The 27,867-nt window shown below is 42.5% G+C and overlaps 1 protein-coding gene across 6 annotated transcripts in view; it reads right to left on the minus strand.

Annotated features, from left to right (window-relative positions):
• AK9 (adenylate kinase 9) overlaps positions 1–27,867 on the minus strand; it is a 241,372-nt gene that overhangs the window by 97,853 nt on the left and 115,652 nt on the right. For 4 of the 6 annotated variants that reach the window (XM_075126637.1, XM_048844820.2, XM_075126638.1 and 1 more), the window contains 6 exons: positions 22,332–22,424; positions 21,587–21,793; positions 20,290–20,417; positions 18,390–18,602; positions 15,849–16,139; positions 4,046–4,170 (listed from right to left, as the gene is read on the minus strand). In XM_075126637.1, coding sequence (XP_074982738.1) covers positions 4,046–4,170; positions 15,849–16,139; positions 18,390–18,602; positions 20,290–20,417; positions 21,587–21,793; positions 22,332–22,424 — 1,057 coding nt within the window. Of the gene's footprint in view, positions 1–4,045; positions 4,171–15,848; positions 16,140–18,389; positions 18,603–20,289; positions 20,418–21,586; positions 21,794–22,331; positions 22,425–27,867 lie in introns of those variants that run through there. The other 2 variants (XM_048844821.2, XR_012667633.1) reach the window with 2 other exon arrangements.

Genomic DNA, 27,867 nt, shown 5'->3' on the forward strand with positions numbered 1-27,867 from the left:
GATGGACCGTTTCCTCAGCAAGGCCTCATTTGATTATAGCAAACTTTAAGTCAAGAAAATTGTTGGACTTAAAGGCTGATAGCATACCTTCAAAAATACTATGTCAAATTTATCGCTGGTGTAACTCAAATGAGGCCTCTCTTTTAACTTACTTTTGCTGCTTGATAAATTTAACCAAGGTTGTATCTGATTAAAATGCAGTTCTAGTCTTGGAACTTCCAAGATAATGAACCAGATAGTGAGATACTTAAAGAGTCATAATATCCTTGAAGTTTTGCTGCTACCCAGAGAAGGGTGAAAACTGCATTGGCTCCATATTTGGCACAGTACATTCCCCAACACAATGGTAAAGCTACACTGGTCAGTGTGTTGAGTGGGAAAAGCCAAGGCTGTGTCCAGTTCATATATCATTCTGCCCTTCTCTGTCCAACTGTGTGAGGGGGTGGCAATGTACTGGTTCTATGGAGCCTGTTCCCATCCAGCACTGCTACCCAACATACAGATAGCTAGTTCAAGGATGTAAGGAGGAACCTAGTGTTCCTTATTCCCCTGGGCTAGCCAAGCTACAGTTTGGCCCCCAACGAAGTAGAAGGCCACACAGAACTGGGCCCATAAACTACATATAATTTAGCCTGTCAAACTGTTGGATAATGTTAAAGCAAAAAATTGTGGAGAGAAGTATTGGACAAGTTGAGAAAGTGGAATATGTTCTTGTTTTACTGGAGTTTAAAAAAAAGTTTTCAAAATGCCATTATTTTTTCTTCATTTGATTGTGAACAGTCTAAGAACATTTTCCTCCTCACTGTAATCTTTTAATATACTAAGACAAATCTTGTTAGCATTTGTAAACTGTAAAAGTTATAGGTATATATAGTACAGACCCGTTTATGCGCGGATGACGGGAATCAAGCTGTCACGACCGCGTGTTAACGGACCGCGGGTTAAGAGGGCCATGCTGAAAAAAGTGTCTATGATTCACCTTGAAAAAAGTCATTGTTTTCTGCTCTTTCTGGCTTGCATTTTTTTTCTCTCTTATGAAGTCTGTCATTTGCCGCAGATGAATGATTTTGATATTTTCCACATTTTGCTCCTCCATAAATCTTACAACAGTTTCTACAGCACTAAGGGCTTTTCTGGGCGAAATTTTAACCTTTTCAATGACATCTTCGCCATCACTTTCACAGTCCGACATAGCCTTGCAGCCTGTTAATATTTCTTCCTCGGACAGAAATTCTGAAGTCAGGTAATCTTCATCCATCTCCAGCCACTCGGTAATGATTTCCGGTGACGTATCCAAACTAAAATCCTTTATCATTTGAAAGAGAAGTTTACCTTTATCCTCTATTGTCTGCATGCGTGTTTGTAGGATGTCTTGTTCCAAAAATCCTTCAAAGTCTGGCTCTGAATCAGTGCCACTGCTGGAGTTTTCCGAGTCTGAGCCGTATTTGACAGAAAAGGCATCGCCGAGAGCCTTCATCCAGCAGTTTTCAATGGACTTTTGTTTTACTCCATCCCAAACTTTTTTAACTAAATAAATTTCCTTCATGTTTAACTGTTTCAGGAATTTGGAAATGCCTGAAGACGTGCATGACATGATCGCTGAAATCAGCTGCAGTCGATAATTGTTTTTAAAATTCTGAATAATGCCCTGGTCTAAAGGTTGAATTTTTGATGTTGTGTTGAATGGTAGGTATAGCACTAGTATTTTCCATCGCTCAATACCAGTGATTCAGCTGGAGGATGGGCTGGACAATTGTCAAGTAGCAAAAGTGCTTTGGCTTCAAGTTTCTTTGACCGCAGATGCTTATGAACAGCTGGAACAAAGCTGTTGTGGAACCAGTTGTCGAAAATGTGTCTCGTCATCCAAGCATTTTTGCTGTTAGCATATATTACTGGCAGTTTGGCTCTATTGAGGTGATTAAAGGTGATTGAGGTGATTAAAGGTGATTAAACCCCTTGCTGGCTTGGAATGATTCATCCCCCGTTAAATTTCCAAACTTTGTCGCTTGGGCTTGAAGAATTGGCCCACTTAGCGGCATTCCTTTCAGCCTTTCCTGAGCAAACCACTTGTGTTTGGCTTTATCTATTGTGGGTTTTGCTGAATAGCGCACGTTTTCGCTTAAGCCCCACGGCAGAAATGATATTTTGTACAAAGCCATTCACTTTAGATTTATTTTTTAGCCATCCTCGGAGAGTAGATTTGGCAATCCCAATATCTTTTGAAACTTTAGCCTGCGTTTCTTCACTATTTACTGGATCTATTGCAGCTAGCTTTTCTTCTACAGTGTAGGAACACTGACGCTTGCCCTCTGCCATTATATTAGGCCTACGGTTAAAATTTTCTAATGTAGTATATTGTCAAGGTTCCTCCCCCAGTCTGAACTCTAGGGTACAGATGTGGGGACCTGCATGAAAACCTCCTAAGCTTACTTTTACCAGCTTAGGTTAAAACTTCCCCAAGGTACAAATTAATTTTATCCTTTGCCCTTGGAACATCCACTGCCACCACCAAACTCTAACTGGGTTTACTGGGAAACGTAGTTTGGACACGTCTTTCCCCCCAAAATCCTCCCAACCCTTGCACCCCACTTCCTGGGAAAGGTTTGGTAAAAATCCTCAACAATTTGCGTAGGTAACCACAAACCCAAACCTTTGGATCTGAGAACAATGAAAAAGCATTCAGTTTTCTTACAAGAAGACTTTTAATAGAAATAGAAGTAAGTAGAACTAAAGGAATCACCTCTGTAAAATCAGGATGGTAGATACCTTACAGGGTAATTAGATTAAAAACATAGAGAATCCCTCTAGGCAAAACCTTAGGTTACAAAAAAGACACACAGACAGAAATAGTCATTCTATTCAGCACAATTCTTTTCTCAGCCATTTAAAGAAATCATAATCTAACACGTACCTAGCTAGATTACTTACTAAAAGTTCTAAGACTCCATTCCTGGTCTATCCCCGGCAAAAGCAGCATACTGACAGACACAGACGCAGACACTTTGTTTCTCTCCCTCCTCTCAGCTTTTGAAAGTATCTTGTCTCCTCATTGGTCATTTTGGTCAGGTGCCAGCGAGGTTACCTTTAGCTTCTTAACCCTTTACAGGTGAGAGGATTTTTCCTCTGGCCAGGAGGGATTTTAAAGGGGTTTACCCTTCCCTTTATATTTATGACATATATATATTACTATATAACTACTATATATTGTATATCTCTCTAGTGTGACAATGACTAAGCGTGTGTGATACGTCTTTACCAATATTGCTAAAGACGTACAACATGTTTCCGCTCCGCACTTCCTGTCGATTTCTATGTTAGTGAGCAAATCTGTAGCGCTATATAGCAAGTTCCTGTACTGCATGTTAATGAGTCTCGCGTGTTAAATAGGTAGCACTGGGAGGCATGGCTCTACCGTGCGTTCAGAGGATTCACGAGTAAACGGGTCTGTACTGTATTTGGTTAAAATTAAAATTTAACTTTTAACACATGATGCTGCAACTTCTTGCACATATGTGGACTGGTGGCCTGCACAGATGCAGTAGCATACCTACATGTAAGCAATTGTGGGATGGGAGCTCAAGTCTGAAAACTTTCTATGAGTTAAATCTTTTCCTTCTGTGTCCAATACTTTATGAAATATGTTATCTAATCATTCTTTCTTGAACAGGATTGTTTATGAAATCTCATTTAAATACTGTTTATCACTTTCCTTCCTTTTGTCCACTTTAGCTTTCTAGAAACAATGGGCAGTTTAAAATTAGCACTAAATTTTGCACTATATTCTCACTAAATCCTACTTATCCTTTTTGAAAGACTGAGATGTTTTGGGATGGTTTGATACTTTATTTCATAACTACTAAAGTGAATATACTTTATTCTTAGATGTATAGGCGTATGCTGATATTGCAAGATACTATATATCCAATGGATTATATATTGCATGTTATTCATTACTTATCTACAATTTGTGGACTTAGTATTGCAAAAATTGAGTTTATTAAAAGAAATTATACAAAAAGATAAATAATTTGTCAATAATAGTTACCGGATTGGCTCTTTTGTCCACCACTCAGGAACAATTTTATCAAGCACTTCTGGTGTCAATGCCTCATTCTCTACTATGTTCGCTTTGATTATTTCTTCCTCATCAGTTAACACCACTTCCTTCATCTAAAGAGACCCAAAAGACCATGAAAAAATTAATATCTATACTTTGCTTGACAATGACATTTCTCTTTAACTGACCCAGAAGGTTAGATAATGCATTTAAGGTACAGCTTTTATTCAGTTAAGTTCAGCAGCAATAAAGTAATCTAGTTGATTGTATTTTGTTGTATGTTATTTCACATACAATTTTAAAAACAGAGTTGGTCAAACATTTCTGAAGTTTGATTTTTCAACAAAAAAGAAACTAAATTTAAAACAGGATTATTTGGGTGAAAACTGGCATGAAAAATGCATGCTGTTTTTGATCGCCTGTACAGATAGTCAACATTTTTGGAAGCACTGACAAAAACAAATGATAAATTTTTCATGAAATTTTTTCTAATTTTTCTGCCAGCCCTAATTAAAAACCAAAGTTTAGTTAATTTATGGAAAATGGGAGGGGTATGAAGGCAGTGCACTAGATGCTTTGCCCAACCAAGTTTTGCTCCATGGGGGACCCGAGAAGCAGAGACAAAGATGGCCCCAATTACTCTTTACTTCCCCCAATTTACAGCAACTTCAGAGTTACTGTAAACTGTGCTCCATTCCACAGTCCCCAAGGATCCTTTCCAGCCATGGGGGATCACCAGAGCATAACTAGCTCTGATCTAGCTATGCCCCCTTTGCCAAGACAGTTCAGAGGTGGTATAGAGCAGTGATTCTCAGACTTATTTGATTGCACCTCCTTATTTGATTGCTCCACTTTAGGTGTCTTGACGCCCGGTGTTTGTAATAGGATATTTGTGGTAGCAGCGCCTGATTGGGTCGCATGTGCACCATAGCCGTCTCTCGCTGCTCTGAGTGGTTACATAGCGGTGTGCAGCCAACCGTCCCCCCTTACCTTCTCTACCTCAGAGAATTGGCCTGAAACTCCGAACTAGGGGGGAGGAGGGAGGGTAGTGGAGCACCCACAGGGACAATCATCTCGAAGAACCTCAGTTACTGCACAAGGTGAGTAACCGTCTCCTCTTCTTAGAGAAGTGTCCCTGTGGGTGCTCCACTTTAGCTGTCTTGACACCCTGTGCTTGTAATCAGAGATTTGTGGTAGAAGTGCCCAGTTGGGCCACGCATGTGCCATAGCCATCTTGTGCCACTCTGAGTGGTTACATAGTGGTGTGCAGCCAACTGTCCCCGTTCCATCTCTCTCTCAGAGAATCAGCCTGCAACTCTGAAGTAGAGGGGAGGCGGGAGGGTAGTGGAGCACCCATAGGGGGACACATCTCGAAGAAGCTCAGTTACTGCACAAGGTGAGTAACCTTCTCTTTTTCTTCGCAGAGTGTACCTGTGGGAGCTTCACTTTAGATGACTGTTGAGCAGTGCCCCTCAGAGGAGTTGATCTATTGACAGTGGATAAAACCGTAAGTCCAAAGTGAGGATCTGATGCTGATTATTCTCTAAAGCATAGTGTTTAGTGAAAGTATGGACTGATGCCAAGGTAGCTGCTCTGCAAATGTCAGTGATAGGCAACATATGCTGCCAGTGCTCTGGTGGAGTGTGTAAGAACTCCTGGCGGATGTTGTAGATTGTTGTTATGGTAGCACAAATGGATACATCCTGATTATCCATTTGGATAGTTTCTGTTTTGAGATGGTTTGAACATCGAACATTCTGTTATGGAAACAAATAGTCTAGGTGATTTTCTAAATGTTTTTGTTCTTTCAATGTAGAAAGCTAATGCTCTGAGAACATCCAATGTGTGGAGTGAGGCCTCCCTCCCATCCGCATGTATCTTAGGAAAAAATACAAGGAAGTAAATGGGTTGGTTCAAATGAAAGGGGGACGCAACTTTAGGTATGAACTTAGGATGCGATCATAGAATTACTTTATCTTTAAAGAATGTTGTATAAGGTAGGTGAGCCATTAAGGCACCCAATTCTTCCATCCATCTGGCAGACGTGATGGCAATAAGGAAAGCCACCTTCATGGATAAGTGAAACAAAGAGCAAAGAGTTTAAATGGCTTTCCCATGAGTCCGTGTAGAACAAGGTTGAGGTCCCACATGCGTGTAGGGTTTCTTATTGTGGAATAAATGTTTTCAGTGCCTTTAAGGAAGTGTTTAATCATTGGGTGAGCAAATATAGTGACTCCGTCCACTTTGTCGTGGAAGGAGGTAATGGCACCCAAGTGTACTCTTATGGAGCATGTGGATAGCCTCAATTTTTTAAGTCTTAGTATATAGTCCAGGATCCTTGGTTGGGGGGACAACTGTGGCAACAACTGTTTATCTTGGCACCAGGTGGAGAATCATTTCCACTTGTGGATATATGTCTTTCTTGTACTTAGTCTCCAACTACTCAGTAATACATCTTTTACTTCCTCAAGAACAGGCCTTCTTGACCCCAGTCAGCCATGGAGTAACCAGGCCTTGAGGTTGACTACTGTGAGGTTGGGGTGACAGACGCATCCTGCATCTTGTGATAGAAGGTGAGGTACTAAGGGAAGGGTTCGAGGCGCTTTCACTGCCATCTGACGCAAGTATGGGAACCACGTTTGTCGGGTCAATCTGGGCACAATGAGAACGACACTGGATTTGTCCTGCTTGATCTTGTAAATGACTCTGCTTAGGAGTGGGGTCAGAGAAAATGGGGCTTCCCATTTTATGAGGATTGCATCACTTAGGGAGTGATGTCCCAATCCCACTCTGGAGCAGTATTGTGAGCATTTGGCATTCTGAGCTGTTGCAAATAGATCTATGGTGGGGAACCCCCATAGTTTGAATATGGACTTGAGAATTCAGGGATCCATCTCCCACTTGTGGGTTTCTGAGATCCGCTGTTGTATTTTGACATCCTGGCAGATAGGATGCTGATATCTCTATGTTGTTGGTGATGCACCAGTTCCAAAGGAGTATTGCCTTTGTACATAGGGGGGTGGACTAGATGACCTCCTGAAGTCCCTTCCAACCCTGATATTCTATGATTCTATGAATAGGGAGTATGATCGTCCTCCCCCTTTATGGTTTATATAAAACATGCCTGCTATATTGTCCATGAGGATCTTGATGGTATTGTTCTTGACTAGAGGAAGAAAATGGTTGCACGCATTTTGGACTGCCCTTAGCTCCAGTAAGTTTATGTGAAGGTTCGACTCTGCTGGGGACCAGGGGCCTTGGACCGTATTATTGAGTAGATGTTCCCCCCCCCAACCTATTAAGGAAGCATCTGTTATGATTGTCATGGTTGGAGTTCTTTTATGGAAAGGGACTCCTAAGCAGATGTTATTTGGTTGTGTCCACCATGTTAACAAGTCTTTTACTCTGCATGGCATTGTGAGGTGTCTGTTGAGAGAGTATCTGTGCAGTATATACACTGTTCGAAGCCAGGCCTGCAAGCATCTCATGTGGAGTTTGGCATGCTTGACAACAAATGTTGTTGCTGACATGTGCCCCAAGAGTTGTAAACATGTTCTGGCTGATGTTTGTGCGGTGTCCCTCACCGTTGAAATTAGATTGACTAGGGTGAGGAAGTGTTGTTGGGGTAGCGTTGCTGTTAAGACAGTTGAGACAGGCTCCTTCAAATTCCAACTTTTGGACGGGAACCAGTGTGGACTTTTGCATGTTTATGTGGAACCCTAGGTTCGTGAAAAGGGTTATCGTGCTCTGCGTGGCATTTATCACTTCTTGCCCTGTTGGTGCCCATAGGAGGCAGTTGTCCAAGTATGGAAATATCATTACTCCATGTTTGCATAGGTGAGCTGCAATGACAGCAAGAACCTTGGAAAAAAACTGCTGGGGCAGAGGACAGGCCAAAGGGTAGTACTCTGTATTGGAAATGCTGTTTCCCTAGCATAAATCTTCTGTGTCATTGGTAGATGGTAATATGAAAATAAGCGTTCTGAAGGTCGAGGGCCAAGAGCCAATCTCCCTTCTCTAATGCCGGAATTATTGTGGTTAGAGAGTCACCATTTTGAAACATTGTGTTCTCACAAATTTGTTGAGTTTTTGTAAATTCAGGATGGGAGGATGTGTCCCCACCATCTAGTCTTTTTCTGAATTATAAAGTAATATGAATAACCTCTCCCCCTTTGTTGTGAGAGTACAGGTTCCACGGCAGCTAATTGTACAAGGTGCTTTATTTCCTGTTGTAACAGGTGCTCGTGAGGGGGTCCCTGAAAAGGGCTGGGGAAGGGGGATAAGTAGGTGGGATAGAAATAAAGGGGATGGAGTAGCCCTTTTGGATAATCTCTAAAACTCATTTGTCTGTTGTGATGGTGTTCCAAACTGGGTAGTATGGTGACAGACGGTCTCCAAATGGACAGGGGACCATATTTGGTTCCGGAGTCAGAGAGAGTGGAGGTCTCGTGCCCTCGACCACACCTTCAAAATGATTGTCTAGAGGTAGATTATTGAGACGTCGAAGGCTGATCTTGGTTCCGCTGACATCTGTTCTGTTTTTGTTTCCGCCCTTGGTCGTACTGTCTTTGGGGCTGAGAGTATGGCGTAGACCGGAATCTCTTATTGTAAAACAGGCTCTGTTTGTTTTTATTTGCAGGTATGTAAATGCCAAGGGTCTTTAAGTTCATCCTTGAGTCTTTTAGGGTGTGTAATGAGACATTGGTTTTGTCTGCAAATAGTTTCTGCCCCTCAAAGGGTAAGTCCCCGATTGTTGCCTGGACCTTCCTTGAGAATCCAGAGAGGTGGAGCCATGATGCACGATGCATGACCACAGATGTCATGAGGGATCATGCTGCCATGTCTGCAGAGTCCAGGGTGGCCTGGAGAGCTGTCCTGGTGATCAGAGACCCTTCAGAAATGTTTTCCTTGTACTGTTCTTTTTTGTCATCTGATAATTTTTCAATAAAAGTTGACATTTTGGATAACAGATTGTGTGTATATTTTGCTAGTGGGGCCACATAGTTGGCTATGCGGAACTGAAGTGTAGCTGAGGAATTAGCTTTCCACGTGAAAAAGTCTAGCCTTTTCCAATCCTTATCACATGGGGTTGTTCGGGACTGGTGTTGTTTCCTTCTTTGGGTGACCGCCTCCACTACTTAGGAATTTGGTGTGGGGTGTGTAAATAGGAACTCAGCCCCTTTTGCTGACATGTAATATGTTTTGTTGGACCTTTTACACGAGGGTGGTGCTGTAGCAGGTGTCTGCCAGATTATTTTTGCAGGCTCCATGATTTCGTCATTAATTGGCAGAGCTATCTTTGCCGAAGGGGAAGCCTGGAGTATGTCTGTGACCTTATGTTGGGCTTCTGGTAGCTGTTCTAGTGAAATGTTTAGGGATTCGGCTACCTTTTGAAGAGTTCCTGAAAGTATTTGAAATCATCCCCAGTAGCGGCTGGTGGTGGTATTATGGTTTCGTACAGTGATGACAAAGAGAGGTGAGTAGGCGACAAGTGTCATGTTTGGCTGTGTCTTCAGGTTCCTCAGTGTCTTCCTCCTGTGTTTCTGAGGGTGCTGGGACAGTTGGTGAAAGAGCTGATCTGGACCTAGTAGGGCTAGGGGGCTTGTGGTTTTGGGCCCTAGACTTTGTTCATGGATCCCAGTATGACCAGTTAAGTGGGAATGGTATGGGGAGCGGTGTCTATGGGTGATCATACCATCCTTGTATATCTGCAGGTGGTTGGTGATGAGATGATCCTGGCTTGGGTGAGGAATGGCAAGGAGTATATATTATTGCATCATCCTCTTCTTCCTCATCACTGGAGATAGGTGGCACTGACCTGCAGAGAGTAGTCAGCTGGATTGATACCGATCTGGATGGGGTACCCTTGATGCTGAGTAGAGGAGATTCAGGCACTGAAGCCACTATCAGGTCTGCATGCCTCATGAATTTCTGTGGAACCATGAGGCTTGATGCTGGAGATGGCAAGGTGGACAGCCCGGGAGCATGAGTTAAAGCTACCCCTGCCGAGGATTTAGAGCTGTGTGGCATATTTACAACAGGGGTGGCGTCATTGTACCACTCAATGCCGAGATCTTCTTTGGCTCCATGGGTGCCGAGCTGGAAGGTTTCACTTTGCTGTGTGAACCTCCATTAGAGCCTGCCCACATAGGGTCTTAGCTCTTCGGGAACTCTCAGTGCTGGATGTTCCTGGTGCCTCGCAGTCTGGCGGTCTCGGTGCCATCAGTACCGGGGCAGATTTTTCAGTTGGAGATTGCTTTCTTTAGGCAATTCTCAATGCAAGGATGTCTGCGACCTGTTTATGGTAGCATTTCTAGAAGTAGGCTCCTTGGCAGCTGTTGTTGAAGCAGAACCCCGACAGAGGCTGCCGTTGGTGACCGTTGGCCAGTGAGTGACCTGGACTCAGGGTCGGAGGTTGTCCTGAGGGATTTCGCCATCATGAGGAGTGGCAGTTGGAGATCCCTGGCTTTTCTTGTCCTAGCTGTCAGTTTTCTGAAGCATGGGCACTTTTGTGTAATGTGCGTCCCGCCAAGGCAGTGGACGCTGAGCGTGACAGTCAGAGACTGGTATGGAGAGTCTGCAAGTCAGGCAGCATTTAAAGGTGGGTGAGCCAGACATGCCTGAGAGAGTCGATCTCTTAGAGAAAAAAATAGGGTAAACCCTGTTTGAGGCTAAGGCTGTACACCTACCAGAGAAGGAGGGATAGACATGGAAGGAAAAGGATTATATTTTTTTTAATTTTAAAGAAATTAGTCAGGCAAGGGGATAGGGAAACTAACTACAATTAAGCTAACACTATCACTATAAACTATCTACTATAAGTTTTATATGAGGTCAGAGAGGGCACTGCTGATCACTCCGACTCAAGCCAAAGGCAATAGAGAAGGAACTAGGGGATGGTTGGCTGTGCAACGCTATGTAACTGCTTGGAGCAGTGCGAGACAGCTACAGTGTGTGCACGGCCCAACTGGGCACTGCTACCACAAGTCTCTGATTACAAGTGCAGGGCGTCAAGACACCTAAAGTGGAGTACCCACAGGGACACTCCTCAAAGAAGAAAGGTGCCTTACACTACAACTATCTCTTTAGCTAATTAAAGGGATAATGTGGACATGCTCTGAAGAGATTACCATCTAGATCTCCTTAGCTGGAAGAATAGTGAGGAGTTAGTAAAGATTTACTTCATGTTAGGTACCAACTAAACTCATGAATTATACTTGATGCATAATACCAAACTATGGCTTGAAGAGTTTTCATTATACTTTACATGGTTAATACTAGTTCATATCTAGACAGGAGTTGTGTGAGCTAAATTCCTACATAATAGCCTATTCCCTCTGTATAGGGCACTTAGGGTCAATGGTATAGTATTGGAAACTCTCATAATTTTATTCAAGAATCTCATGATATGTGGTGTTTTTCCTAAATCTCCTGCTCCTGGAATGATTAGCTGAGAATCACAGGTTTAATTTAAAAATAAAAAAGCAGGTTTGAATGGTAATGGTTGTTTCCTCATGTGCTTTTGTATGGTGCTCATCACTATAGTAACTGAGTGCTCCACAAACAATTTACTTTCAAATCATCCTTGTGAGGTGAAGAGGATAGTAATTTCCCCATTTTATAGATAGGGAGCTGAGGCACAGAGAGATTAATTTCACTATTTTTTCATGCCCAATTTGAGATGCCTAGAACCTGTTTTTTTAAGAGTAGGTAGCATTATATAGCATTTTATATGTTCAAAGCACAGCTCCCAATTACTTCAGTTGCAGCTGTGAGGCTCAACACTTCTGCCAATCAGACTTCCCGCAGCTTCCATTGGCTGGGAATGGCGAACCACGGCCACTGAAAGCTGCGAGTGGCTGTACTTGCAGATGCTCAGGTAAACAAACCGTCTCATGGCCCAGCAGGGGCTTACCCTGAACAAGCCGCAAACCAAGTTTGGGAACCCCTGTCCCAGATGGTCACTAACTGTTTGTCAGTTTGGAGTCTGAATGAAGCTGTCCTATAGACAACAGCCTCCTTAACTACACTATCCTGATTCATCCCCACATCAGGTTCACCCTGTGTACAGAATGTGAAAAAACAGTATGTGACCTTGTAATTAAAGACTGAATAATAATGCATATATTCAAGGAGGCTTAATCAAGGATTCACATTAATTCTATGTTCCTTTAACATAGTTTTTATTTGTTATATATATATAACTATGCAAATATATATTTGCATAGTTACTGCTTCTGAATTTCAGTTTTGCCTCACTCTGCTTTTGGTTTCCTCCACTCATGAGTTTTATCTGTCAGTCACTTTGAGGGTAGCTGTACCCAATTCTAGGGAGCATTCTGCCTATTTTATCTCCCTCTGAAAAGTATTTGACACATTGTACAATGAACATTGTAAACAGCTACATTAGATTTTAGTGGAAAGAATTGTTATTGCTTATTTTTATTATGCCAAACTAGATAATAGTGCAGAAAACAATTACAGGTAGCCTGCAAACTGTTCTTCTATATCCAGTATTGCCAACTCTTGCAATTTTATTTTGACTGTAGCAATTTTGTTTCCTTTAACTTGTCTCATGAAAACAGGTTTAATACAAATATGAGGAAATACTTTTTCACACAACACACAATTAACCTGTGAAACTCATTGCCACGAGATGTTGTGATGGCCAAAAGTATAACTGGGTTAAAAAAAGAACTAGATAAGCTCATGGAGGATAGGTCCATCAGTGGCTATTATGGTCAGGGATTGAACCTCATCCTAGGGGTGACCCTAAACCTCTGACTGCCAGAAGCTGGGAAGGGAAGACAAAATTGCCCTGTTCTGTACATTCCCCCTGAAGTTCTGTAACTGGCCACTCTTGGAGACAGGATACTGGACTAAATGGAACATTGGGCTGACCCAGTATGGCAGTTCTTATGTAACACAATGAGAGGCTACCAGCTCATGAATTTTCCCTTATTCAAAATGGTAAACATTTCCATTACTGTCAATGGGACTGAAGGCAGCAAGATGGCCACCATTTCCCTACAGTCTCTCTGCATGTGGAAGTTAGGCTACTCTTAATAAAGTTAGGTTTCAGAGTAGCAGCCGTGTTAGTCTGTATTCGCAAAAAGAAAAGGAGTACTTGTGGCACCTTAGAGACTAACAAATTTATTTGAGCCTAAGCTTTCATGAGCTGTAGCTTATGCTCACGAAAGCTTATGCTCAAATAAATTTGTTAGTCTCTAAGGTGCCACAAGTACTCTTTTTCTTAATAAACTTGTCTGCTACTGTTTTCAGTGAGACTGAACCATGCTGGAACAGGCTTCTCTCAAGGGCCAGGAGACCTAGTGGTCAGAAAACAGTCTCTCTGAGCCTACAGTTGCCAACCCTCCCAGATTGACCTGAGTCTCCAGGAATTAAAGATTAATATTTATTTAAAGATGATGTCATGTGATGAAATCTCCAGGAATTCATCCAGTCAAAGTTGGCAACCCTAGCCTTAAGGCAGCTTTTCCAGGCAGTCTAGGGCATGGCAGTCAGATCATTGTTCATCACCCTTTCCCCCAGAGACCTCTGGGTCTCTCAGGCAGCTGAGGGAGAAGAGAAGGGAAGGGGGACCTTGGCCCTCCCGCTCTACTGGGTCCCTGGCCTAGGGGCCAAGGGGAGAGAGGCAAGGCGTGGCTCAGTCGTTTCAGCTGCCACTCCAGAGCCGCCTCCCCCTGGGTTGCTCTCTATCTTCCCTCTTTTCTCTTCAGTTTAGGGTGTAGCACTAGCCTTCTGCTTACACAGTCTCGGTAGTTCAGGCCTTCAGCTGGGTGTGGGAGGATGCTTCCCAGCTCACCATCATATTTTAGTTGTTTCCCCCTTAGAAACGGGTAAGGAGGAAACCAGCTGAGTTTTACTCACAGTCCTGGTCCTTCCCCTGTAAATGGCTCTGGTCAGCAGCTGCAGCCTGTCTGCCTTCTTGCAGCCAGACTCTCCTCTATGTTCACCCCACCAGACCTCTCTTTTAAGCAGGTCCTCCATAGGCAGCACGCCGGGCTACTGCTGAGGGGTAGGGCTTTCTTGGCTCAATACTGCTTCAACATTCATTTAACCTTAGTATGGTACCTGTAAACCCCATCACACATGCTCAAAGGCAACAGACTGTCACTCTATGGTTCAGAGGGCTAGACTGGAACCAGAGACTATGAAGGGCAGTAGAGACACTGAAAAGTATATGATGGCCACCACATATTCCCTGAATACAGGATATTCTGGTACTTCTGGGAAAAGCGTGACCTCACCCCTGCTGGCGTGACCTCACATACATGGTGCATGCAAAGTCACATCACATAGGGGTGCCATTTTTTAGAGTGTGCTGCTCCACCCCACTGATGTGACCTTATACGCACGGTGCATGCAATGTCCCACCACATAAGCACCATTTTTAAGAGCATGCCACCCTGCTCTATCTGTGTGAATTTGTGTACACTATGCATGTGAGGTCACGATGGAGGGGGCAAAGTGTTGTGCTCTTAAAAATGGCATCAGCTGTCCAATACTAGACAAAACACTTCAATTTTGTCTTTGTGCCAGACAGGGGACAAATCACCCAAAAAGAGGACTGTCCAGTTAAAACTGGATGAATGGCCTCCCTAGCAAAAATGGAGGGGAAAAGAGGGCACTGGGGGGAGCAGGCGGCATATTTAGGGGATACAAGGGAATGTAGTGGGGGTCCAAAGCAGGGGGGAGGTACAGTGGGAGAGTGCTGCCCAGTCTTGGGCAGAGAAGTTAGAGTGGGGGGGGGCGGAAGATCAGGGAAGTGTTGTTTCTTTCAAAAAGCTAAACCAATACCCTATTGTTTTTACTGTGACATTATTGTTTATACCAGGGGTGGCCAACCTGTGGCTCCGGAGCCACATGCAGCTCTTCAGAAGTTAATATGTGGCTCCTTGTATAGGCACTGACTCCAGGGCTGGAGCTACAGGTGCCAACTTTCCAATGTGCCAGGGGTATTCACTGCTCAACCCCTGGCTCTGCCACAGGCCCTGCCCCCACTCCATCCCTTCTCGTGCCCTCCCCTGAGCCTGCTGTGCCCTCACTCCTCCCCCTCCCACCCAGAGCCTCCTGAACGCCACAAAACAGCTGATCTGGAGGGAGGGAGAGGTGCTGATGAGCGGGGCTGCCAGTGGGTGGGAGGCGCTGGAAGCAGGGGCAGCTGATGGGGGGGGACTACTGATGTATTACCGTGGCTCTTTGGCAATGTACATTGGTAAATTCTGGCTCCTTCTCAGGCTCAGGTTGGCCACCCCTGGTTTATATGAATGATTGAAGTTTTTGCATTGAAACACTCATTATAGGATCATTTTTGGAATATTACAAATACTTTCAACGTTTAACTTTATTTTGAAATATTTAATGAAGGCAAGTCACATTACACTGTGCTTGCTAAGGATTTTGGTTACTAGTTAGCTGCCCATTAACTAAAATTAATTAGTTTTAAAAACTGAAAAATTTTGTCTAAGACCCCTTCTCCTGATGCATTCCTCTGCACCCTGTTCAGCTAAATTCAGAAAGCAGAAGTTAACGTAAAGTGGTTTACTATGTACATCTGTAACACATCAGTCCTAAAAGTAATAAGTTCTCTGTGCAAGTGTGAATCATGATGCATTAATCAATGGTTCTCAAACTATTTTATCCAAGGAAATAAATTAGGAGGGGAGGGAGTCAAGACAGTAATAGGAAATGGATTGTAGTTCTTGGGACTGGCAATACCGAGTATTTGGCCTCTAAAAAAAAGGATACTACTAATTACTATTAATACCTCTTTATCTTTGTTATTTTCATTTTCATGTGCACTTTCACTTTCAGTTTCTGTATTGGTCTGAGAGGTGTTTCCCAATTCCTGAAAGAGAGTTTCCATGTCAATCTGATCTTCCTCAGGTTCCTCGTCAAATTCAAGTCCAACTCTCTTTTGAGTTTTGGGCATGATCATTTCCTGTAGATGTTCTTCAAACTGAATATGGAAAATTCCTAATTTGTCAGCTAGCCATCGGCCACAGATAGTTTTACCTGCTCCATGTGTGCCCAGCAGGCACACTCTTAAGGGAGGAGCCTGCCAGAAAGAATTAAGAATACTTTTATAACAATTTCTACGCTAGGGTGCACTTAAGTTATGGTTGTATACACTTCGTTGAATTAATCCTAAATTTCAGGGCCTCTAATATAAAAAAAAGTACCCTCAAAAGCAGCATAAGCACACATGCATTTTGCATTTCAATGTTTAAAACTACAGTGAATTACATATACAGTAGATAAAAAACAGTACATTAACCCCTTTCCCTTCTACCCCTTTATTTCACCCTTTTTATTCTTCTTATTTCAACCCCCACCCACTCCCATTCTCCTCTGATCCTTATTTCACTTATGAGAAGTGAGTTAACAACAATAATTAATAAACAAAGAACTACTTTAACAGAGCCATCAAAATGTGTATATGTCTTACTGAGTAAGCATGTAATATTATTGTAAATCTTTGCCCTACCCTTCTGTGACGAAGCGGGACAGTCCTTAATGTTTCCTCTGAATATTGTGGAGGTGCCTCAGTTTCCCCTATGCAGTTCTTAGGTATCTAGGTGGTGGGATAAGGGTGTATGATCGTTGCAGAGCCCTAGAGGGCAGGTGTGTGCAGGGGTCTGGGCACAGAGAATGGCCAATACCCTGTTTCCTGGCAACTGATGGCCTGGCCCTTTCCCCTTGCAAGGTGAGAGCTAAAGGTGTTGGAGAACAAAGGAATCAGGTGACCTCCTGGCCCAGGAAAGGGACAAAGCCCAGAGGAGGAGGGGCTGGAGAGAGTTTCAGTTTGGGCTGGCTGGGGATGTGGAGTGAAGTGCAGACGTGGTTGTCTGGCTCACTGCCCCCCAAAATGAACCCAGCTGAGGGGTCCTGTTCTCTGTACCTACAACCTCTGTTTTAGACCATGTTCCTGTTGTCTAATAAACCTCTGTTTTACTGGTTGGTTGAGAGTCCTGTCTGACTGCGGAGTTGGGGGGCAGGACCCTCTGGCTTCCCCAGGACCCCACCTGGGCGGACTCACTGTGGGAAGCGCACGGAGGGGAGAGGATGCTGAATGTTCCGAGGTCAGACCCAGGAAGGTGGAAGCTGTGTGAGCTGTGTGTCCTGAAGACAGTCTGCTCACAGAAAGGAGACTTCCCCAGAGTCCTGACTGGCTTCGTAGGGAGCAGTTCCAGAGCATCGCCCAGGGACTCTGTGACACCTTCCCTTTCCCCCTGTCAGGGTTCCTTCCCTACTCTGAACTCTAGAGTACAAATGTGGGGACCCGCATGAAAGACCCCCTAAACTTATTCTTACCAGCTTCGGTTAAAAGCTTCCCCAAGGTACAAACTTTGCCTTGTCCTTGAACAGTATGCTGCCACCACCAAGCGTTTTAAACAAAGAACAGGGAAAGACCCACTTGGAGACGTCTTCCCCCAAAGTATCCCCCCAAACCCTACACACCCCCTTTCCTGAGGAGGCTTGAGAATAATATCCGAACCAATTTGTTACAAAATCATCAAAGACCCAAACCTCTGGATCTTGGAACAATGGAAAAATCAGTCAGGTTCTTAAAAGAAGGATTTTATTAAAAAAAAAAAAGAAAGGTAAAAATCACCTCTGTAAAATCAGGATGGAAAATACTTTACAAGGTATTCAGATTCAAAACACAGAGGATCCCCCTCTTGGCAAGACTTTAAAGTTACAGAAAATAGGAATAAACCTCCCTCTTAACACAGGGAAAATTCCCATAAAAGAAAAGATAAACTAATCTGCCTTGCCTGGTTTACCTATACTGGTTGCAATATTGGAGACTTGGATTAGGATGGGTTGGAGAAGATGGATTTCTGTCTGGCCTTTCTCAGTCCCAAGAGAGAACCATGGCATAAACAAAGAGCACACACAAAAGCCTTCCCCCACACCAAGATTTGAAAGTATCTTGTCCCCTTATTGGTCCTTTGGGTCAGGTGCCAACCAGGTTAGTTGAGCGTCTTAACCCTTTACAGGTAACAGGATGTTGCCTCTGGCCAGGAGGGATTTTATAGCACTGTATACAGACAGGTGGTTACCCTTCCCTTTATATTTATGACACCCCCTTTGTTCATCACCTTTATTTACTGTGTTGGGCCTACATTTAGATTGTAAACTCATTGGGGAGGGGGCACATCTTTCTTGTTTCTGTGAAGTGCCTAGCACACTTGCAGCAACACAGAAACAACAACAAAAATAATTGTAATGAAGGATGGAAAATTATGTGTAATATCAACCTCTTATTAACAATCTATTTTAAATAGTTTTAACATTTTCTCACTTGTAATGGTTCCTTGTGAGCCACATACTCCTCAGGGTTCTCCAAAAACTTTTCTCTGGACTCAGGACTTGAAAAATAGTAAAATTTTTCTCTATATATAGCTCCATGTTCAGCAATCCCTGGGAAAAGGACAAAGTTCTCCTTCAGACTCACTGGACAAAAGTGTTTGGTGTCTCCCATGTGTCTCTTCTTTTCATTAATTTTATCTTCATCCTGATGATACACAATGGTTTTAGAGAAAATTGTCAAGAAGTCTTTGGATCAACTAGAAAAACATTATATATAAAATATTCTGTACACATACTTCCCATTTCAAGTGCATTACAGTACATTACTTTCAGAGACAGTGATAAAGCAAAGCTCCAGATCTAAACACTCCCTTGAATTCTAGGGCATTTGAAATCCAGACCCAATCCAAACTTTATATCTTACACTCATTCCTAATTACAAATGTTTGAATACAGGATACTCTAAATACTTACTGCTAAATTTACAAACTAGCTCCCAAACAATCTCCAAATTTGTGTGTGCAAATTTTGCATATGTACCAATTTGCAAATACAATATTTATACTCAGTTCAGGTAATTGCTTATCTAGCTGAATGTATGTGGAATTATGAGTAACTATGTGAATGCACATGTAATATTTACATGTGCAAATTTGTGAGGGCAAGGTAATGTTATGCTGGAAGGTATTAATGAAGCAGGTCTTTGACCTATAGACAGTCAAACTTAGTTAAATCTTATGGGTATGCTATGCACCCTTTTATCAGGCTAAATGGAAAGAAGGAGTAATTAAATGCCTCTTTATGTGGTGACAGACAGAAACTAGGAGGTTACTGCACAAGACACTAGGCCACATGGCAAAGCCCGAGCAGAGAAACTGTATGCTCTGAGGGGTTTCCCTGGGACTGGTTGCAAATGTAGAGGCTAAGGTATTTTTTTGCAAGCTAAGTGTGTTTCAGAGAAGTAGTACAGACAGTGGGAGAAGCAGTTGTGAGCACAGCCTTCAGTGGGAGCCAAGAGACAATGCTCTGTGGGGTGGTGGACTACTCGGGAAGGAAGGCCTAAAAATTGTGAGCAAGGAAACTTGCCAGTTGTTGTTTCTATGTGTTCAGGGAAACAGGACTTTCTATACATTCTCTGTAAATAAACAGGATTGCACCAAAGAAATACCTGACTTATACCATCAATTTCTCCTCCTAACAAACACAAAAATGGCAAAGCTCTGAAAACTGGCTAACCTCTTAGGCCAAAAGAGACAACAAAAATAAACTACTTTAAATGTGGCCCTTAATAATACTGCCAAAATATCTTATAAAATAGTTGGTGGTTCTGAAAACATAAACAAATAGTAAGGCAGGCACTCCCCTATATAATTAGCAGAATATGACTGTGCTATATATTGGAATAATACAGGGAAAGGGAATGATACTTATACGTAGCACTCACATAGCATTTCATGTCTTCAAGAGCTGATCAGACAGATGGCAGAATTTCCCACAACTTCTAGCTTATCCAAAATATACAGGTCCACCACAAAAGCAGTAACAGAAAGTCATTCAGAAATTAGGCCAGATGGTGGATCTGCATGCTGATATGCACCCCTCCCTGCAATCATCTGGGAATAGTGGCTATGCACATTCTTCTTACAAGCACAGAATATTTGTGCTCTCTGCTTGGTGGAATAACACCATTGCCAGTCAGAATACAGCAGTACAATGAAATTGCTTTAGCAATTTATGAGTGTACATATTCTGTGGACATTTTTGTGGGATGTTGAATTTGGATCAAAAATATTTAGGCACACAGCTTAATAAATCTGCTTTGTCTGAGGTTAAACTCAAACCCATAATGAGTCAAAGTAAAATGATAAACTAACAAAGCCAGTATTGCTCACTTCTTCATCATTTTCCTCTTGCTCTTCCTCTTCTAATTCTTCATCAGCCTCCCCTTCTGCCTGCAAGTCATCTGCTTCTTCATCTAGGTCTTCTGCAGATATTTCCCAGCCATAATATTTAAAAGGTTCTGAAAAAGTTACCATTTTTTCATTTCAATTATTGTCAAAAAGTGTTCAAGTCATGCTTACGTTTTTATTTTTGCCCCCTGAAAAAATACAAAACATGCAAGATACAAATAAATTGTGCCAGGTATGTTTTTCCATTTTTTTTAATCCTTGAAGTGTACATAACACATCTCCTAGTCAGAGCACATATTGTTTTCTTGACAAAATGAATGTCCCCTTGTTTGTATTGTAAATAAAGATGCAATAATATTTTTAACAGGAACTTGCTATTACACAGAGATTAGAAGTAAAACTGAAGAGAACTGCATTACTGTTTGTAATAACTATTTTTATGTTTAATTTTGGCGAAATCCCTCAGAACAAGGATCAGTCAAATTTTATCTGACAGAATAAATGAATTTGTAATTGATGTGTGTTAATCAAACACTTCAACCAGATTTGTATCAGAGGTTTATTATTATTATTCATCTAGCACTCAAAAATGTGCTAAACACCTCAGCGCACACAGGGAAGAAATGGTCCTGTTACTAAATGTTTACTGCAGATGGATGGACCCTTACATTAATTCAGAGTCCCACTGACTTTAATAGAATTTACACACAAGTGGACCTTATATGAGGTGTGTCACACAAGACGTGTGCACACACAGGACAGCTGTGCATGTCCCGTTACAGTATTCTGGCATAAACAGCCAAAGCAAAAATGGTGGGAAAGGGATGGATGTAAAAGGAAAATGTTGAAGAGCTGTTATGTACATATTTTCATGATTTATTTTATATAAATTATTCATCTCGTCCCATGTGTCTTGATGCTTAAACTGCTTGCTATCCCCCTTCTAATGAGGGCCAGCTCTAGGTTTTTTGCTGCCCCAAGCAAAAAAATTGCCACCCCAAGCTCTGAGAGCGCAACTGCCCAAGCAAAAAAAAAGAAAAGGATGGCCAGAATGCTACCCCTGGAATTGTGCCGCCCCAAGCATGTGCTTGCTTTGCGGGCGCCTAGAGCCGGTCCTGCTTCTACTTCCCAGTTCCTCCATTGAACATAATAAGCCCCTCCTTCCACTCCACACCACAGATTTAGGACTGAATAAAACAACAACAATCCCTCTCATTTTCACACTACAAATTCCTCTCTATGCAGGTCAAATGTGAAACTTATGAACAGCATTACTTACTTTCCATCACCAGGACAATTTGATTAAGCAGTGTTTCTGGAGTTTGCCCAGCAATCTCTAAATCAGCAATCTGAATTAAAGATGAATCATTGATTCCTGGCTCTAGTATTTGCCAGTTGTGCATGAATAGCTTAATCTTCTCTTTAAATGGCTCCATTTCTGGTACATCTGGGAAACCATCCTCTGGAAACTCAGGTAACATGATTTCTGAACAAATCAAAATGATTTTGAGAGGACAATGCATCTTTAAAGATTTTGCATTTTAAAAGTTATCCTATCATACTTTATAAAATAATTTTAACTTCCCGTAAACCTATGTGGCAGTTTTGACATATTCTGCCTCTTTATGTGAGTTACTCTAAGCACAAATTTATTTTATTGTTGATTTAGATGCACATTTTGCAGTGCCAAGTTCATTACATTGGGTTGCTGTATATTGATACTTCTCAAAATAGACAAGGAGACAGAAAGAGGTCCAATTAATTAAATTTGCATGTGGTTATTTAATGACATAGCATACAAATTTGAGACCATGACCTTTTCATTACATTTCTGCAAAACAAAAAAAATGTACATGTAATTAAAAAGCCTGATGCATTCATCTACAAACAATTTTTGGCAGCTTAAGGAAATTGTCATGCATCAAATAGAACATACCAGTGTTGGAAGGAACATATTCTACAAAGAAAAGAAAGCTGGACTATATTTGCTTGAAAGAGAAAACAGGAAAGATTTCATGTCTAACCTGGTTCAGGTTTAGCTTCCACAACCCCTGTGGTGTGGTCAGGTTGTACCTGAGGTATTACTTCTGTTTCAAGTGGAGGTTTGTCTCCTGATTCTATAAGCACAAATACAATTAATTCAGCTACTACTACTAACTTCTATTTCTCCTGCACCTTCCAGGTGAGGATCTTAAAATGATTTACAGACAATGAATTAAGCTTCCTAACACTCCTGTGAGTAGAGGGTTGAGATGGATGATACCTTGAAAGACAACAAAGATATTTCAAAATCAAAATCTTCAAAGATCAGAAATCCAGAGCTGCAGAGACAACAGTGATTTTGCAAACAAAAATAAGAAAGCACCATAACATAGGCACCAAGGTGCTGAAGCATAGCATCAAAGAACCAAATGACAGGTTCTGAAGCACTGCAAACACTCAGCACTGCTGAAGCAAAGTGCTGAGGAAAAGATCCTAAAGTACCTAACCCAGTAATTCTCAAAAAGATTAGGACTGGAATCTTTCGAGAACTATTATTACCTAAGCAACTGTGGTACACAAAAGTTAACGTCCACATTTTTTATTTGGATGTCTCAGTTTTTGGGTGCCCAATTCTGAATACCTAAGGCCTGATTTTCAGAGATGGTGAGCACACACATACTCCAGTTAAAATCAGAGGGAACTCTGGGTGCTCAACGCCTTTGAAATCACATTCTATTTGTCCAGAGAATTGGAACCTAAGTGACACACCCAAGATCACAAACTAAGTCTGTGGCACAGCTGGAATACAAAATCCATCTCTTTTGTGCTTCAGCCATGTGCTTCAAACACTAAACCATGCTTCCACTAAGAGAAAGGAACTGATCTTACCAATTATTCATTACCATAAATGTATTGGGATCCTATTGAAATGATTATTTATGCACGGTATTACCACAACACTAATTTAACTATAAATTCCTTTATTAAATCCAAAGGCTGAATGGTATTTATACAATTGCTCTAAACATGACTAAAAAGCCTAAATAATAACCAATTTACTACATCCAAACAGTAACAGAACATTTATAAGCATTTGATCAAGATATGTACAAACAGGCTAACCGGGGGTGCCTAGACTACTATTGGTCGTCTCCAATTTGATCAGGCTGGTATTAGCAATGAAACCTTTAAGAGTTTACTTATTTGTTAAAGGGTATAAAAAAGTAATGTCATTACCAATTCTCAGAACATACCTGTGGCCAGATGAAGGAGTTTCTTATATAGCAGTAATTTACTGCACCTGGTACCCAGCTAACCATGTTTTATTTCTATTACTTTAGCCCAAACCTTAAATAACGCTAGTATTTTGAAGGGTCACCACAAATTTAACACAACTTTATGCAAGAATCATCTTGCATAAAGTACATCTCAGTTATGTCATATTTACAACATAAGCATATTTCCATAAAGAAATGGAGTGCAACATCACAGTATTCATATAGAAATTCTACATACTATTCCCTGCATTTGCTACAGAGAAGTGCAAAAAACAACTCCATCCCCCTGGGCACTAGCAGGGACTTAAAGGAACAGGACCCTAGCTGTACCCCAAGCTGGCTGGTCACACACCCTTGTCACTGGGCATATTGACAGTCCAACAGCACAGCATCCAAAAGTTCATATTCTAGCCTTCTGTGGGTGTACAGGGGTAGGAGACTCCATGAGTGAAATCATGACCCAATTAAAGTCAATGCTCTAGCTCAGTCCTGCAGCACACATCCACAAACAGGCAGCCAGAATATAACCCTTAGTATTCAAATATTTTTACTTCATAATACCCAAAGCAATTGCTCTTCATTTCATTTTAAATGCTTAATGGATGTGGGGAGGAAGAGAATTTTGTGAGATAACAGCATTTTATTTTCTACTTCATTTTCCCTTTCCATCAAAAAAGTCTGATATAGTAGAAACACAGTGGGTGAGGTAACATCTTTTATTTGACCCAACTCCTGTTGGAGAGAGAGAGAGAGGGCCAAGCTTTCGAACTTACATATAGCTTTTCTTCAGGTCAGATATTACCTCACCCACCTTGTGTGTCCATGGGACCGACACAGCTGCAGCAACAGATTATATAGTAGAGGTCATTCTCCTTCCCCCAAAAGTCTAGATGTGTTCGGTTCAGAACTGAATGTCACTCCTTCACTTAAGGGTTGATGAAGAACTCCACAAGTACTGCAGGTAATTTTTTCAGAGATACCAGTCACTTAGGGCCTAAGTCTTATTGGAAGTCAATGGGCTCCTAAACCATTTATGTGTTTTTGAAAATGTTATCCTCCCTCCATATCGGAGGCTGAAAGGAGAGACTACTTATCTGTACAGTAAGATAAAGGAGGGAGTACTTACCTGTAGAGGTATTGTCTCACCACAGTATGTGCATCCACCTGTGCACTCTGTACTGGAGACTGTAAACCACTGTCAGCAAGCCCATGCCTTTGCAGAGAAGCTTCTTGAAAAGCTTCAGGTAAAATATTGCCACAGTGTTGTCTGTGAGAACAAATAGGTTTTTCCCACTGACAGGAGATAGGAAGTCCTGACAGGCTAGAAAGACAGCTTTAGTTCTCTGATGTTTATATGCAGAGAGAGATCCCTTGAGGACCACAAACCCTAAGTTTGGAGGGGACCCAGATGAACACCCTTCCCCCCATCCCAGGGCAGATGAGTTTATCACCAAGGTCAGGAAAGGTTGAGGGCAGATAAAAAGAATGCCAATACAAACATTAAGTGAGTTTGTCCACCAATCTAGAGAAGTCAATACTCAAGATGACACACTGAGGACAGAGTTCAGATGGTGACAGCTCAGCTAATAAGCAGTCTGGTCTGATGGAATACATATGTGCATGAAGCCTCATACAAATTTCAAGCTGTTGTGTTTGGGTGAACCTTGAGATCTGCAACAAGAGATTTAATTGTCTGGAACCTCAAATTTGGAAGGAAAGCTCTGGTTTGAGTAGAGTCCAACACTGCTCCTATAAATCCTATCCTCTGAACTGGACAAAGGGTAGATTTGTCTGAGTTGATCAGTAGACCTAGAGCTTTGAAAGTTGATTGGATGAGATGTATTCTGGAGAGTATCTAAGCTCTGGACTGGCCTTTGACCAACCAGTCATCCAGGTAAGGGTAGATTTGTATTCCCAGTCTTCTCAGAAAAGCAGCTATCACTGACATACGTTTTGTGAAAACCCAAGAAGCTGCTGACAGGCCAAAAGGCAGCACAGTGAACTGGCAATGAGAATGCTTCACCATGAACCTGAAGTACTTTCTGTGACCTTGATAAATTGTCACATGAAAGTAGGTGTCTTTTAAATTGAGGGAGGCATACAGGATACAGTGAGGGAGTAATGGAAGCCAGGGTGACCAGGTAAAACTTTCTCTTTTAGATATTTGTCAAGTAGTGCAGGTCTAAAATTGGTCTGAGACTTCCCTGTGCTTTTGGGATCAGGAAATAGTGGAAATAGAGCCCCTTTCCTCTGAGATACTGCAGAGCCTCCTCTACGGCTCCTACCCAAAGGAGAGAGACAACCTCCTGGAAGAAAAGCTCCTCATGAAGATGGTCTCTAAAGAGGGATGGAGGCAAAGAAACAAATTGGAGGGTATATCTCACTTCCACAGTGCTTAATGCCCAACGGTCCAAGAGAATAAATGACCAAGCAGTGAAGAAATGGGAAAAGTGGCTTGCGAATATGGGGAAGATGGAAACAGGCATCCTGGAAACTGGCATAGTGTCCTCTAATGCCCTATCAAAATGCCTGTTTAGCACTCTAAGGGTGTCTAGATGGAACTGGCATTGATGCAGAGCCAAAAGGAGGAGGAGGGGTAGGTCTATAACTCCTACTCTTCTTTCTCTGCAAGTCCTGATGAGGAGCAGGGGCAGAGTAATGGTAGGTCTGCTGTGGGCAGAAATATATTCTGACCCGGGCCAGAATATAGTATCATCGGTGAAGTGGAAGTGGTGAAATAGCTCCTTCAGAGGCTGCCTGATAGGAGGAGGAAGAGGCCAGCACAGGCTGAGGCTGCTCCTCCTCCATTAGCTCTCCAGCAGAGTCCTCCTGAACTGCCTCTTGCTGCTCTGTACTGGGCCTGGTACCAGGCCCAGTAACAGGCAGTGCCTGGCGAGTAGACTATCCACGCCTCTCCAAAGACACAAAGCAAGAACGCCTCATGTACAACCCAGAAATGTAGGGGAAACCCCCTGGGTTCAAAAAGACCAGGGGACCAGTGGGCCCCAGTAACCCTCTAGCCACATACTTGATGGTACTCCCGCTGGAGGGTCCCTAGCAGTGCCCTACTAGTGCCCTGGAAAGTAGCAAGACCAGCTCTGAGGCTGAGAAACATAGGAGCCAATGTACAATTCAGAAGAGGATGAATCTCCCACTGCTGATCAAGAGGGAGCTGCTCCTGACAGTGCCAGATGCTGATGCCAAGTTAGAAAAGGACATAGCGCAGCCAACATTGCAGGCTTCCCTTTTGATGATACCCGCGGGCATGAAGTCTGAGGTAATGGAGGTTGTGGTACTGAGTGCTACACTGATGCTGATGGCACCCCTCTGTCTGTTGGTACTGAGAGCATGGTCTCCTGCACTGCCAGAGATACCTGTACCAAGAGGCACAGCTGATCTCTGACTGCTGAAAACACCTACGGCATGGTTGGTACCAAGATGGTCTTGGGATGGTACGATACTGCAGATGTGGAAAGTACTCCCTCAGGCCCCAGACTTGATGGTAACTGCCTCAATGCCAGAGTAAACAGTGCTGGCTTCTGCGGTGCCAGAGAAGAAGAATGCCAGGGTTTTGACTGCAGTCCAGTCTTACCCCTATGCCTACAGGATTCAGTGCTAGCAAGCTTCCTCTCTCCTTGGTCTGCTTAGAGGTCTTATGCCTCTTTTTAGGCACTGCAGATAGCGATTGGTGCCAGGTCTTGGGCAACATGGGAGGTGCACTCCTAACTGATCCCCAGGCACTCGGTGCAGAGTCTGAATGGCTGGATTCTGATGGAGGTCTCAGAGCTGCTTCCATGAGCAAAAACTTTAGCCTGGCTTCCCTGTCTTTCCTTGATTTTCGCTTAAGGTCTTTGCAGATATGACAATTATCCCGAATATGACCTTCCCGTAAACATTACAAGCACCTTGAGTGTGGGTCGCTCATGGCCATTGGCCTAGTCCTAGTGCAAGAGAGACAGGATTTGAAGTACAATGACCAAAGCATTCCTCAGCACTAAGAAACAGAAAAACCCCAAACTAGGCCCCAAAAAAGAAACTAGTGCAAGGTTCTCTACTTGTAGATGGGTGACTGGGTCTGGTTCTGTTCAATATCTTCATCAATTATTTGATAATGGCATAGAGATCCATTTAGGTAGTCTTTGTGTAGAGATAGTGGAGCCTATAGAACATTCCACAGTGGAAATGAAAAGCCTCAGAGATTTTCTGAAAGGCTTATTTCTGTTGAAGTAGAATGCTAGTGCATGCTTGACATCTAGGGTATGTAATACTGAGTCCTGCGTGTTCCCATGAGGTTTAGGGA

This window comes from Caretta caretta, chromosome 3 (genome assembly GCF_965140235.1).
Source record: "Caretta caretta isolate rCarCar2 chromosome 3, rCarCar1.hap1, whole genome shotgun sequence".
Taxonomy (NCBI): domain Eukaryota; kingdom Metazoa; phylum Chordata; order Testudines; family Cheloniidae; genus Caretta; species Caretta caretta.